At 42.7% G+C, this 15,579-nt stretch overlaps 1 protein-coding gene across 1 annotated transcript; it reads left to right on the forward strand.

Annotated features, from left to right (window-relative positions):
- Positions 1 to 11,322: 11,322 nt before the first annotated feature.
- On the forward strand, positions 11,323 to 15,328 carry LOC149816281 (receptor protein kinase TMK1-like). The gene is made up of 2 exons (XM_089986756.1): positions 11,323 to 13,714; positions 14,529 to 15,328. Exons 1-2 carry the CDS (start codon positions 11,377 to 11,379, stop codon positions 15,056 to 15,058), a joined length of 2,868 nt encoding a protein of 955 aa, XP_089842882.1. The 5' UTR covers positions 11,323 to 11,376; the 3' UTR covers positions 15,059 to 15,328.
- The last annotated feature ends 251 nt before the right edge of the window (positions 15,329 to 15,579 follow it).

Raw genomic sequence — 15,579 nt, forward strand, 5'->3', positions numbered from 1 at the left:
CAACTTCTATTTTTTTCTTGAAAATTTCTCTGAATTGCTTAGGTGCTGGCCTTGTTTACGGCAAATAAGATGTCATCCTTGGTCCTTAATTGGATCGCTCCATCAACAGATTTTCCTATACAAAGCATGAAATACTATGGAATTTAAGAGCTAAGGAGTGATGGTGCAAATTCATCCACCCTAGCGCGTGCATAGCAGTTTGAAATGTTCAGTAAAGGGAAAAGTTTTTACAAAACTGGATCAACTAGTAACTTGCTCATTAGATTCAGTATTACATGTATTCGAGGCGGTTATTAGATTTAGATATATGTTTTTTGGGTTTCTTATGTGAAAACTTAGAATTGAAGCCAACCAATTTAACTGATGGGCCCTGGAAGCCCTGACTGGCCTGACCATACAGGTACCGTGCAGTCAAATATACAAACCAGTGTTGTTAAAAGCGCGCTTCGCCTTGAGGTGAAGCTCTTTGTGCCCCAAGGCACCAGCTTAAGGCGTGATAGTAATAATAATAATAATACTAATAATAATCATATAATTATAAAATAATAATAATAAGAAGCAATTTTTATTTATTTGTAATTTTAGATATTTTTTGTAGTTTTTTTTTAAGTTTTCAACAAAAAAAATTTAAGGCTTACGCTTTACTTCTCGCCTCAATTTTCGGTGGAGCGCCTCACTTCACCTCAACGCTTTTTACAACATTGATCGGAACCAAACCCAACTAGCAGTCATTGGAGAACTTTCGTATTGCTTTTTAGTTTAACTTTGATCTCAACTTTTTGGGGTGTGATCATACAAGCACTAAAGCAACGGATCCATCAAAACTCCGATGTTAAATGACTACATATTTCTGACTATTTTACATGCATGTAATACAGCTAGCTGCATATGCTTTTCCTGTGGATGCATACTCTAAGCAGAAGAATAAACAAGCAAAATGTGTTTTTTTGAGCCGTCTACCAGGAGTCTTTGGGTAAGTTCACCGTATGTGCAAATCTGAACGATGCACATGTTTGGATGAGGGAGGATCAGGTGCAATGTGATTGCACACTTTCAGTGTGCCGCTACACCAGATCACCCTCCATACATTTTTTTTTGCCCCACAACTGACAGACCCTATCCCCAAGATGAAGGGTGATCAGGTGCAGCGGCACACTAAAAGTGTGCAATCACATTCACCTGCTCTTTTTTTTTTTTTCTGTTTGGACATTCTGCATTCAAGTACTGCACTTCACGTGCTATGCATTTAGGGGTGGGCAACGGGTCTGGCGGCCCGCGGAACACGGGCCGTTCATTTTGGTTGAGCCATCTTTGCTTGAAGACAAATGCAGCATTTCCTTTGGTCGGATTATGTTCATAAAATTAACCCCCAGCCAATGTCCTATTGAATGGTGATTAACTTGACTTGGAACTCATCAATAAACCTCCAAACTGGGTGTCCTCCATTATTGATCTGTCAATGTTGCTAATATTGAGAAATAAATGGTGCTACTAAAGGGCTGAATTAAGGACAGGTTTAGGTCTTGAGCACAAGTCCAGATTCAAATACTAATTATAAAATCTATCAAGTCAAATCCACATTGGTGACTTAGTTTTGGGCCATAACCCATAAGGTCCAAATATCATTCAAAGAGCCAACTAGCCTGTGTGGTCCATGTATTGGTCCCCCCAAAATCTTTTAGTTTTGCTATTGTGGGTCACACCTCATATGAACTGAACCACTTTATCCATATACCTCAAAACAATGAACCAGCTGCTTCAATTTGTGAGGGGACTACTTCAATGTGAATGGTTACCAAAGGATAACTGGGTAAGAGCTTCTCTATACCAATGTTTAGGGGTGGCAATTTCTGACACGACCCGCCAACCCGCTTCTTAGCCGGGTTCGGGTTTGGCTTAAACGAGTTCGTGTCGTAAACGGGTCGACCCGCCTACGGGTCGGGTTTGTGTTAGGGGTATGCCAACCCGCCAACCCGTTTAATAAACAGGTTAGGCGGGTGGGTCAACCCGTTTACCCAAACCCGACCCGCCAACCCATAATCTTTTCAATGTAAAACCCTGAACCCGACCCGCCAACCCGTTTATTAAACGGGTTAACCGTGTCGTGTTTGCCACAACCGACCCGTTTAATAAACTGGTCAGGTTCGTGTTGAGGTATGCTGATCCGCCAACCCAACCCGATTGCCACCCCTACCAATGTTGTTAAAATTGATTCACCCAGGTGAATCGATTTCTTAAAAAAAAAAAACTTCCTATCGAATCCAATCAAATCGTTTGTGAATAGGCAACTTTTTATCATTAGATGGCACATGTTTTTTTTTTTTTTTGGAAAGGCAGACCCGTGACAGTTATATAACTGTGCCATTGGGTTTTGAACCAGTAACTCCCTAACACAAGGTGACGTGCACTAACTGCTCTTACCAGACAAGCGGAGGCCCTGTTGGTACATATGGCACATGCTATTAACAATAAAAATATTAAAAAATATTAAACAATGTTTTTAACCCCTTAAAAATACAAAAAAATTGGATTGAAATTAGAGATGGCAGTGGGCGGGGGACAAGGTCTCCACCCCCGCCCCATCTCATTTTTAATGCGGTGTTTATATTTCTTATATATTTTTAATACTTAGTGTTTTTTCTTATTTTTATTTATTTTTGTATTTTTAAATTTTAACTACACTGATATTTTTGTTATTTCTAGCTCCAGGAAACAAATTTTTAATTTATTTGGAGCGACTCGGGTAAACTGTAAGTTATGTATGTTAAAATTACTAAAATATCCTTATTACATAATAAAACAGGCAAGACACACCAGCTTTAAATGAAGGGTTCAAATGATACTTCACATGGATCTTAGCCTTGAAACTTTCAGCTCCATGTGTTTCAATCAAATATTAGGCTTTAAAATATCTTTTCATAAAAAGAGAAAAATATTTGCTACTAATTAAAGTAAGGAACTAATGAGCTAGAAATCATGTGTCTAACCATAAATGTGTTCAACATGATTTATTTGCTAATGATCAAGCCTTCGATCATGCTTTTTCGATGTAAATAATATGATCTTTTGAGTTATGAAATTTTGGCAAATTGTGGGCCGAAGATTTTTAGCCCTTTAAAAATGTAATTACTTGTCATAATCACATGATTAAAAACAAAATTTTCTACTAAACAAACCATGTAGATCACGACCCATCTACAAAAAAAAACTAGAAATTTTTGAAGAAAAAAGCGATTTCTAGTCATTAGTGATTTAGTTTCTTACATTCATTTGCAGCCAATATATATATATATATATAATTTGGAGAAACATCTCTAGGCACAAAGACCTAGCCACCCAGGCTCAACCTGCCATACTTATGGTCTCTTTTCATGTCAGCATAAAACTCCGAGGGCTTACCTCTCGACCTCAAAGAGTCGCCAAGCTTGGGCTTATGTAGGAAGGTGATGCTCATGAGATTTGAACCTAGACTGCCCATCAAACCGTCTAGGCCGCATCCCACTATACCAAACCCCTTGGGTTTCATTTGTTGTAACCAATATTTACCCCATAAAAAGTAGGACTAACTTTAAAATGTCAGGCAACAGATGGATCTCTAAATGGAATTTCATTTTTGAAATATGACATGGCATGTCACATTGACATATGCATATGATTTAATTCAAGAACACTCACATTGGTTGAGTAAAGGCAATGTGGTAGGTGCCAAAACCCAACCAACCTCCTAGTTTTAGACTGTTTTAAGTGTGCTAGGCCCAACATGCCAAAGTGATGATGGGGTATTTTTGGGGATTTGGAGTACATTCCCACAGTCCCTCAAGAAAGAAGACAGAAGACTAGGTCCTGCTGTATATAGCATTAGTGCTTGTCTAAACATAGTGTCGATGCTTCTTTGGAAGTTGTTTACAAGGAACAGTATCTCTTACACTTTGGACGAACTGATACAACAAGTCCCTGTCTCCCTTTCGATTCTCTCTCTGTCTACATGTGGTTGGTCCATGATTCCATCTTCATGTGAAGGGGAGAATGAATCATGTGAATAAATTAGAAAATTATAAAGATCATGAAATTTCTTGTTAAACCTATAGTCCATTTTTTTTCAGTATATTACACTAAAAAAAACTTCCGTCTGAGATGGGAGATCTATTGGTCTTAATCTGCTATACTTGTGGTAGCCACCTTAGAGAAAAGAGGTGCACACACTGAAACTCAAACTTGGGGGTAAGAGGAGACCTCAGGGTTCGAGTTTGAGATCATGTGGTAATTCCTTGGCATAACCCATATCCACTTATGAAAACAAATTATAGAACAAGTTTTTTAAGAACAATATATATATATATATATATATATATATATAGTAAAAGTGGTAGCTGCCTACCACTTTTTTGACCTACCGGGTTTTTGAAGGGTTTCTTCACGTTTTTCTTAAATCTGACCATATAGATGTGTTGCCTACCACTTTTTTGACCTAGGGGGTTTTGAAGGGTTTCTTCACGTTTTTCTTAAATCTGACCATATAGATGTGTTGTACAAGATTTTATAATAATAGACTCTTGGATTCAATCATAGAATATATTTGCATTCAATGAGCCATGAAACTCTATAAACTCCACTTTGAATATATGTAGGTGTTGGCATGCTAAACTCCACTTTGACTATGTAAGTGTTGGCCTGCTAGTGTTGGATCTCGGTAGAGAGTCCTGAGACCTATTTTAGGTTGTTGGAGGGAGTTTAGGTTTTTGCGTTTGGTTTTGCTGTGGATCTTAGATTGGGTTAGGATCTAGATATGTATGACAAGGGATTTGGATATGGTTTAAGTGGGTTGTATGACGAGTTTGGTTAAAATCTAGTTGGATTGCAACCGAATTGGGTATATGATGAGCCGTCAAACCTAGATTAGGGTAGGATGGAGCTTGGATCGAGTTTTGAGGATAATAGGTTTGGTCTGGACCCAATTTAGGTCCAAAAAGTGGTTAGGTCTAGTTTTAACCCTGTCCAAAACCAAATTGGAGCTTCGTCTGAGCCTGATTAGGCCAAGTCTAGGCCGGTTCCACATGAACAAGACTAAAATGTTGGGTTTGAGCCTTATCTGAATGAAAAAATGAACCAGACCCAACCTCATGTGGTTCAATATCTGTCAGAACCTGGTCTTAAGCCCCGGAACTAGCCCTAGTAAGCTGCTAGGGAGAGAACCAGTTTGCACCCAGTTCAACGAGTGGGAACCTCCTACCTGATGACTCGGGTGGGAGTCCCCCTCCCGTGTTAGAGTTGGGCTGGGACCCCTTGGATTAGCAAACACACTGCGCCCAACGACTAAGCTCCCTGGTGGCCGTCACTAGATGGCGAGCGGTATCCTGCTGGCCGCTGGCTATTTGGCCCTCACCCCTTCCTCACGAACATGTAGGTAGTTGATGGTGGAGGCACCACCACCAATTGCTCTTTCTGTGTTCTCAGGTGTCCAAGAGGTCGGGTCTAGTTTACCTGGACCCGATCCGGACCAAACCCTATAGGGTCTGAGTATGGTAACAAATAATAAGTCCTGACCCAAAGGTCCGATTAATATATGGATCTAGGTATAATTTGTGAAATTTTATACCAAATCCACGCCCGACTCGAGTTTCAATTAAGACCCACAATTTTCCAATCTAAAGATAATATAAAATATTGTTTTAATGGGTATGGTCCGGGTCTGGTTCATGTAATTCTTATCGGGTTTAGGTATGGTTTCTCTTATAGTAGACTCCATTAGACCTGGGTCCGGACCTAATACCATACCTAAAAATCTGGTCCAAGTCTGGTTCCACCTGGGTCGAAACCAAACCTGACCCATTGACACCCCTATTGGCGAAACAAACACGAGGGCTTCCAAGGCTCCCTTGATAGCTTCGCCAACTAAGTCTTCGTGGGGAGCTGTGGCATCACCGGTGGCTCCGCTCCCCTCACTGGAATCGACCCATATCACACTCGGATTTTCGTCAAGCAGATGGGTGATTCTGATCACCAAGGGGCCTCCAAACCTAGGCTGACCAACGATCAATTTTGTTGGGGGTGTACTTCAGACATGCTCTCTGCTTTCTTCTTCTCGTGGTATCTACACATTTTGATTCGCTGTCTGGTTTTGAATACTTATGATTCTTTGATTGAATTCGACAAATCTTTCCTTCATCCTTCAATTAGTATCTCCCAACTGCGTAATCCTTTGGGAGAAACCTTCTTGCATGCAGTTTTTGAGCCTATGGTCAAATACAACCAAATTCTTCTGGAGTTGCTTAATTAATTTCAATGCTGAATCGATCTCCAACGACATCATGAGAGTAGCTATTCTGATTGGCACCTCTCCAAGTTGAATCCATTGATGAATTTAGAATCATGTGAGATTGTTCGATCAAAATGTTCAGTTGAATAAATCAAGGAGAACCATCCATTCACTCTGGTAGGATCCTCTATTTAACTTTGCAAACTTTGCTCCGATACAAAATTGATGCAGTGTTCAGGTGAATTGCTCTTGAACATCGGAAGAATAGGCACCCTAATGCAACTGTGAAATTTGAAAACTACAAAAGCTGAAAATTGACAGAAAATTAAAGGAAAACCGCTGAACATATTTTATAATTCATTCGTCTATGTCTTTCTCCTCTCTATAGTGAATATTTATAATAAGTGGAGAAAAACCCTAGAAACCTTGATCCTAATATGAATCTAAGATACATCCAATCCAAAACTATGATCCAAACATGACTCAAAAACCAATATGAATACGAGATAGATCCTATATGAAATAAAATCTAAAACAAGATCTAAACTAAAATCCAAATTTAATAAATATAAAAAAACCAAAATGGATCTAAATGGACCCTTTATGGACCAGTGTCTTCTACTCTACTCCTACATCAAGTATCCACATTCTTGAAAAGTAGATAAAGCTGCCTACTCAACTTCACATCTTTGGTGGGTATGGTGCAAGGTCTGGCCATCTTTCATTGATCGCCTTTTTAGCACATCTACTAGTTTTGAACAACCACAACAACTCACTTTGTCATGTATAAAAGATGAGACATTCACGGTATCTTCCTACTACTTCTCCCTCCAACCACCGGGTATGATCCTCTTGCCCCAACGCTATTTAAGGGACTCGAGACCTTGTTCACTTTCCAAGATCTTGGCATGACTTATTGTCCTTGATAGGGGCCAAACTCACCCCACTTACTCACAAATTCATTGGAGCCAAAGCCAGGTGCCCTTTGTTGGCTTGAGAGTGCACCCAACTTCGGCTTGGAATGCTAATGCAGGAGCGGAGCCGAAGACTCGGGTCTATAAAGATCCATTTGAATCTAATTTGTATTTTAGATTTTTATCATTTGGTTCTTTGGATTGTTTATTTGGTTTATTTATAATGGATATTGGATTATGTATTAGATCGAAGATTAAGGTTTCATCAGATTATGATAAGTTTGATCTTTTAGAGGGTTATGAGTTTAAAAAGTCTATTATGATTAGAAATTTTTTCCTATAAATATAGGAAAGATCTAGGATTAGAGACAATCAAATTGAGAATTCAGAATTGAGATTCAATTTAGTATTTTTAGTTATTTTAATTTATTTCCTGTTTTGAGTTAATTTCTTGTAATTTTTTATTATTCTCAATAGTTTCCTTGAATTTCTAGATTTATTTCTAGTTTTTCAAGATAATTTGTAGCATGGGTAGTTTTATCGTAAATTGAGCCCTCTCAGTTTACAATTTGTATCGAGGGAAGATCTTGTTGGTTTCTTAAGTTTCAAAGCATTTAATTCGGGAAGCAACAAATGACAAAAATCAGTACGGAGTGGTCTAGATAAGAACACAAGAAGCTATGAAGGGAGGCAAAGCAAATATCTCTAGATTTTAAAAAGTTGATGGTAGAATTAAGGTAGCGTGTAGATGCTTGGAAGAAGATTGCGCATGATAGATGGGATGACAAGAACCCGAATCAACCGACCCTCCTAGCCTCGTCACCATCGAGTCCAGCGACACCGCTAGTGACCCTTCGTCCACCGTCACTTGCCTCTTTGTCTTTGCCACCATCATCAATTCCTTCTTTCCTTTTGCCTTCTCTTCCACCACAACCAGTCCACCCCTCTCGCACCCATACTGCATTCGACCCATCCAACAATATCTTGCCGACGGGCGGGGGCCAACGAGGAACATTCCCGCTGTCAGGAGTGATCGACGATGGACATCAGCCTTCTCCCTCTTTTCTGACACTTGCCTTCATGGTGGTTCCACCCTGCCCCCCTCTCAACCACATCTGTAACCGCTCGAAGGACCAGCCTCCGCCGACCCCGACATACCCGTCTCTTCCTTGCCGACAGATGGAAATAAGTGGAGACCCGTCGCCCCATGTGATGGAACCAACGACGGGCTGCATCTCATCGTTCGAACCTCCATGGAGGCAGCGGTTTTCGCGCCAGGGTTCCCTATCGTCGGACTGCCACTGTCCGATGGGTTGTCACCGGACAATGCAGGCTGCATGGGGCGACCACCGGCGGACGACCATGGCCCACCGCCCCCTAGGTGGCACCAATGTGCTGGCAAGAACCCCTCATGCAGGAACCCAGTTCATTCTAGAAACTGGTTCCTAGAATTGATTCTTGGAAGGAACAAACTTTTTGACTGGTTCTAACACCCAAAACCTGGTTCTGGGTGCTTGGACCTCAGATCCTAGCCGATTTCCATCGGTTTTTGGTACTGTAGGTATGGTCCATGGTGTTCCACCTTCGGATTGAGTCAAATCCTTTAAATTTGATCCAAATTATTATATCCAAGATATATTTGATCCTTTTAACATTAATATAGACCTAAACCCGATTCGAAACCTGCCTAAATCGATCCAATTTCACCCAAATCCTATCCAAAACTCATTTAAATCGGTCCAAACAAATCCTTGAAACCTATTAAACCCTTATTGATCCATTCAACCCAAACCATCTCTAAAACTTACCCACCTTCAAAGCCTATCTTATCCATTTGACCCTGGATCTACTGTCACCCACTTAGATCCGGTTGATTTTAATTGAACCCAAGTGAATCTTAAGATGATTTTTTCTGGTTTGACCGATGTTCTATATAATGATCCATTTGGTTACATGCTACACTAGTCATTAGAAGATTGGTTTTCCATTCTACACTTGCTTGGATATTCTTTGGATCGGATTGCACTAGTGCTAGGGGACCTATGCCTTCCAAAGGTTCTAATGGTTCATTATTTCCTACAATTAGAGCGTGTAACTGGAAGAAGTGCAAGCGAGATCAAGACTTGAGGGCAAGTCTTCTCCAACCTGAGGAGAATGATGTATGAGCAGAGCCGAAGACCCAGATCTATAAAGATACATTTGGATTTAATTCATATTTTGAATTTTAATCATTTGATTATTTAGATAATTTAGTAATTGGTTCATTTGTAATGGATATTGGATTAAATATCTAGGTTTCATCATATTATGATAAGTTTTATCTTTTAGAGAGTTGTCCGTTTATAGAGTCTATTAGGATTAAATTTTTCCCCCTGTAAATATAGGGGAGATTTAGGATTAGTGATGGTCAAATTAAGAATTCACAATTGAGATTGAATTTAGTATTTTCAGTTATTTTGATTTATTTCCTGTTTTGAGTTAATTCCTTGCAATTTTCCATTATTCTCAATAGTGTTCTTGAATTTTCAGATTTATTTTTTATTTTTTAAGATAATTCTTAGTATGAGTAGTTTCCTCGTAAATGGGGCCCTCCCGGTTTTACATCAGATGTGAGTATCAAACTCATGACATTCCTTCGTCTTGGTGATATTCAGGAGTCGATGATCTGTCCCATCCTAAAGCGCGTGACATCAAAAGAGAAGCATAGACCAACAAACTTCCTAAAGTAGTTCAGCAACTCAAGAGATCAAGAAATCTCAGGTTTTCCATTTGCCAGAGAAATAGAAACGAATGAAAGGGAAACTAATTTATGTAGCAAAGCTCACAGTGGAGCCACCATTTAGGGTGGCCAGACTTTCCATGCACGTTTTCTCTCCATTTTTATCTTATCTAAAAATTTAGTGTACCCAAACGACCACTCCAATTCCAGAGAAACACTTTCAAGGAGGAATTGGACGCTCTTAACCATTCATGAAGTGTGGACGATACTGATTTTCTCCGTTTCAGGACATGTTTGATCAATCAGACATCCCATACATATATATATATATATATATATATATATATATATATATATATATATATATATATATATATATATATATATATATATATATATATATATATATATATATATGTGTTCAGCATGTTCCATTTGCTAGGAAAACGACTGTTTTCTTGATGAAAAATATGATTTTACGAGCAATAGGCATTTCTTTCTTCACCTATGGTCGGCAAATCCGATGGCCATTAGATGGGAAAGAGGTAGGGTTTTCTATCGATCGATAAACAACTATTGGTGGGATGGGAATCGCTCGAGTCCATTATATATGTATACACAACTAGCTGTAGGCTTAGAAGAAAAGAGGTTTCTGGCTAGTAGCTCTGGATCCTGTGAAGGTTGCAAGTTCCAAACCCAATAGTATCTTGAATCCTTATAGAAACTTGATCACACATCATATTCAGATTATTCAAAAGCCGATTCTTAATAAACATGCTATATAGATCACGTGTAATGACAGATTTGAAAACAAGTATCAAAAGAAAAGAAAAAAATGTTTGAGACCGTCCACACACCCTGGGAGGAACCAATGATTCCATTTTGAAGTTCTTTTAGAGAGTATTTGATTCGTGGACAGAATAGGACAAGGACATTTGATTTGCGGACAGGAGAGGACGAGAACGGTGTCTCCTGTCCTGTCTGCACCTGTCCATGTACAGCCCAAGACATATATGGAAATCCATTTTTTCCATAAAGCGTCCACACACCGTCCTATCCATGCTGTTTCATGGGAGGGAGTGGAACAACGTGAGACAGGAAAAAGAGTTGCTGTCCCACCCATCCAAGCGTCTGATGTCCGGCGGACAGCGTTGTCCACAGGATCAAACACCCCCTTAACGAAACGTCAGGCCCATCTTGGTCAGTCATCGGCGGCACGAAACTGAGGCCGCGGAACCTACTGTAGGTGCCGACCCTACGAGAGTGGTGCTCTCCCAACCCTGTCCGCTGTCCAGCTCCCACTAAAAAGGAAGGAGAAAAATTTCCTTCTAAAAATCTCTTTACCTGCGGGCGGGCCCCACACAACCATGTGCGCGCTGCTGCTTCACCCTGAGCGAGTGCGCGCAGTTGTAACGTAAATGCCGTCCCCTCCCCCTTCCCAAAACGCTCTCACACACACAAGAAACCAGAGAGAGAGAGAGAGAGAGATGGGTTTCATCGGCAAGGGGCTGAGGGGGGCTTCCGCGGCTGTGGTTGTGGCGGTGGCGCTGCTGCTCCTGAGCGCCGTCGACGCGGAGACGGGGACGAATGCCAGAGACAAGGGGGCCATGCACGAGCTCGCGGCGACGCTCGACCCGGGCGGTGGCTCCCTACGGTGGTTGGCCGCCGGGAACGAGCCATGCAGCAACTGGGAGGGCGTGACCTGCGAGGGAGGCCGGGTGGTCTCGCTGAAGCTCGCGGCGAAGGGACTGAAGGGCATGCTGCCTCCGTCCTTCCGCAACTTGACGGGTCTGGTTAACCTGGAGCTCAAGGAAAACTCCATCTCTGGTCCGCTGCCGAGCTTCGCCGGCATGGCCGCCCTTCAAACCGCGCTCCTCCACCATAACAACTTCTCCTCCATCCCATCCGACTTCTTCTTGGGCCTCACCGCCCTCCAGAACATCAACCTCGATTACAACCCTTTCGATCCCTGGACCATCCCGGACAGCCTCCAGTCCGCCTCCTCCCTCACCTCCTTCTCTGCCAACGGCGCTGGCGTCTCGGGCCCCATCCCTTCCTTCCTGGGCTCTTCCTTCCCGAGCCTCACCTCGCTCAACCTCGCCTTCAACAACCTCACCGGCGGCCTCCCCTCGAGCTTCTCCGGCTCGACGCTGCAGGTGTTCTGGCTCAACAGCCAGGAGGGCCCCAAGCTCTCCGGTCGCATCGACGTCATCGCCAACATGACGAACCTCGTCCAGGTCTGGCTCCATTCGAACACTTTCTCCGGCCCTTTGCCGGACTTCTCCGGCCTGAATTCTCTCACCGGTCTCAGCCTCCGGGACAACAGATTCTCCGGCCCCGTGCCCCCATCGCTCACCTCGCTCCCGTCCCTCAAAACCGTTAACCTTACCAACAACAAGCTGCAAGGGAGCTTCCCGGCCTTCCGCGAGGGGGTGGCCGTCGACAACGTCCCCGGAACGAACCAGTTCTGCCTGTCCGCCCCCGGGGCCTGCGATCCCAGGGTCGTTTTCCTCCTCTCGATCGCGAGCGCTGTCGGTTATCCGATCGATCTCGCGAGCAGCTGGAGCGGCAACGACCCCTGCAAGGGCTGGGCGACGATCAGCTGCGACCCGAAGGGGAACATCACCGTCATAAACTTCCAGAATAAGGGGTTCTCCGGCACAATCTCGCCCGACTTTGCGAAGATCCCTTCGTTGCAGAGGATCCTGTTGTCAAACAACAACCTCACCGGCCCCATCCCGCAGGAGATCGCCAAGCTGCCGGCATTGGCGTTGCTGGACGTTTCGAACAATTCGCTCTCCGGAAAGATCCCGCCTTTCTCCCAGAATGTACGTCTCGTGATGGACGGGAACCCTCAGCTCGGCAAAGATACCGATCCGGCAAGTGCTCCGCCTGGTTCCGATTCGTCTGGATCGGGTGGGAGGGATTCTGGAGGAGTTTCTGGAGGTGGGAACGGTGCGAAACGGTCGACTGTATCAGTTGGAGTGCTCATTGGTTCTGTGATAGCCGGAATATGCGGTGTATGCTTATTGGGGCTAATAGTTTTCTTGGTATACAAGAGGAAGAAGGGTTTCCGAAGGGTACAGCGTCCCAACACGGTGGTGATCCATCCACGGCACTCTGCGTCTGATCCCGAGTTGTTGAAGATCAGCGTCGCTGCTGCTGGTGGCGGGAACGTCGTGGTAACGGATGCACGGAGCCAAGGGAGTAGTGGGCCGAGCGATATCCAGTTGGTTGAGACGGGGAACATGGTGATCTCAATCCAGGTTCTGAAAAATGTCACCAACAATTTCTCTGCGGACAACATCCTGGGGAGGGGAGGGTTCGGGACTGTGTATAAAGGGGAGTTGCACGATGGAACGAAGATCGCAGTGAAGCGAATGGAGTCGGGCGTGATTGGTTCGAAGGGGTTGAACGAATTCAAGTCGGAGATCACCGTTCTCACGAAAGTTCGCCACCGGCACCTTGTGGCGCTTCTTGGGTATTGCCTTGACGGCAATGAAAAGCTTCTGGTTTATGAGTACATGCCACAGGGGCCGCTCAGTAGACATCTTTTCAATTGGAAGGAAGAAGGAAGGAGGCCATTGGATTTGAAGAAGAGGTTGAGCATAGCATTGGATGTGGCAAGAGGGGTTGAGTATCTTCACAGTTTAGCTCACCAGAGTTTCATACACAGAGACCTCAAGCCTTCCAATATCTTGCTTGGGGATGATATGAGAGCAAAGGTTGCAGACTTTGGGCTCGTCCGGCTAGCGCCAGAGGGAAAGTGTTCGGTGGAGACGAAACTTGCTGGCACCTTTGGTTATCTGGCACCAGAGTATGCAGGTAATTGACTTTGATATAATTAACACTTTGCTTTGATTTCCCTCCCTTATTACTGACATTGATTAGATAGTGGCATAGCATTATAGATGCTTCTTACCTGCTATCTGATAAAGATCCAATAGTGGAATTTATTTAGAGGTGAAACAATAAAAAAAAAACAGCATCCTTCCATGATATTTTTAGAATGCCTTTCACCAATTTACAGATACAATTCATAACTTGGATTCACTGTTCATGATCTCTACGAAACAAATGTTGAGAGACCCAGTTTGGAAATAAGAAAGTAAGTTCAAAAGGGCGTGATTTAACTTCCTTCTTTAGAATGAAAGAGGACTTCAGGAGTCCTTAATTTCTATAGAACATGTCTATCCAAATTCGATTGAAAGGCACAGTTTGGAAGCATCACAGTTAGTTGAAAAGTGTGCGATTTAACTTGTTTAAGACAAAATAGGATTTCAGGAGCCCTTGCCTCACAAGCTCCAAAACACCATCGTTTGGTCAAGCTTTTGCATGCTAATTTGGGATTGCATATGCGAGTAGGATTAGCATTAGAAAACTAAACAATGTATGAATCGAACGACTGAATATGCTCCCAGGTTGCTGACTTACAGTTTATATTGTTTGATCATATATCATGTTCGTTTTCCTTTTATGTATTTCTTAGGTTTGCAGTAAAACATCCGAAAATTATAGCTGTGTATTATTGGTGAATGATCACTGAGAGGAGATTTGTATCATTTCAATACCACTGTTTATTGACATTTTTATGCTATTATTTTTGTGAAGGATTAACTTTGATGAATGTCATGCACAGTTACTGGGCGAGTAACAACAAAGGTCGATGTGTACAGCTTCGGCGTGGTTCTTATGGAGCTGGTTAGTGGCAGACGAGCTCTAGACGAGTCCCAACCTGAGGAGAGCGTGCATCTAGTAACCTGGTTCAGGAGGATGCATCTCAACAAGGATACCTTCCAAAATGCTATAGACCCTTCATTGGAACAAACGGAGGAGACACTTTTGAGTATCTTATCTGTTGCAGAGCTTGCTTGCCACTGCTGTGCTAGGGAACCATACCAGAGACCTGACATGAGCCATGCTGTTAATGTGTTATCTTCACTTGTTGAGCAGTGGAAGCCAACAGATCCTGATGCTGATGACTGCTATGGCATCGACCTTGACATGACTTTACCTCAAGCACTCAAGAAATGGCAAGCCATTGAAGACACACAAATGGGTGACAGTTCCTACTCTGCTTCTATGGCTAGCCTGGACAACACACAGACTAGCATCCCAACCAGACCCTCAGGCTTCGCCGATTCTTTCACTTCTGCAGATGGGCGATAAAAAAGCGTGAAAAGAAAGATTTGAGGAAGAAAATGGAGGTGTTTTCCTTCTGCTCTTGGGTCACATGTTTATTCTGATCAGTTTCATTTTCTGGTTTTGTGTTGTAATGGTGGTGGTTGTGGCCACAATGCTGGTGGAATACTTGTTACATACTCTGGTCGCCACTTTTTTGTGTTTTATTTTCTTTGGCGTAAATAGGTTGTACAAGAATTCTTGATTTTGTTTTCTGGTCCTTTGAATGTCGGAAGATGCTGGTCTTTTTGTTTGCAATGCAACACTGTACTGGATGACATATCAGGCAACATAGGCTGGTCTGGACTGGATTATTTGCTACATAGACCTCATCACCTTGTAGATTTCGATAGGTTCATTGTATTCCATTCAAGTCTTAAAAGTTCGGTCAGGTCCGCAGTTTGTTCCAGGCAAGATTGGTGCACATGAACTTGAAATATTTGACTGGGTCGGAGTGGATTGAAGCAGAGTCTACTCCAGTTTGCCTGTTTGGATTAAACTTGACTGCC

This window comes from Nuphar pumila, chromosome 14 (genome assembly GCF_984573655.1).
Source record: "Nuphar pumila chromosome 14, dmNupPumi1.hap1.1, whole genome shotgun sequence".
Taxonomy (NCBI): domain Eukaryota; kingdom Viridiplantae; phylum Streptophyta; class Magnoliopsida; order Nymphaeales; family Nymphaeaceae; genus Nuphar; species Nuphar pumila.

Excerpts from the sequence above, each read along its gene's own strand:
- LOC149816281 (XM_089986756.1), top strand. The coding sequence starts at position 11,377 with ATGGGTTTCATCGGCAAGGGGCTGAGGGGGGCTTCCGCGGCTGTGGTT. Across the intron at positions 13,715-14,528 it reads TCTGGCACCAGAGTATGCAG|TTACTGGGCGAGTAACAACA; the intron begins GTAATTGACTTT and ends TGTCATGCACAG.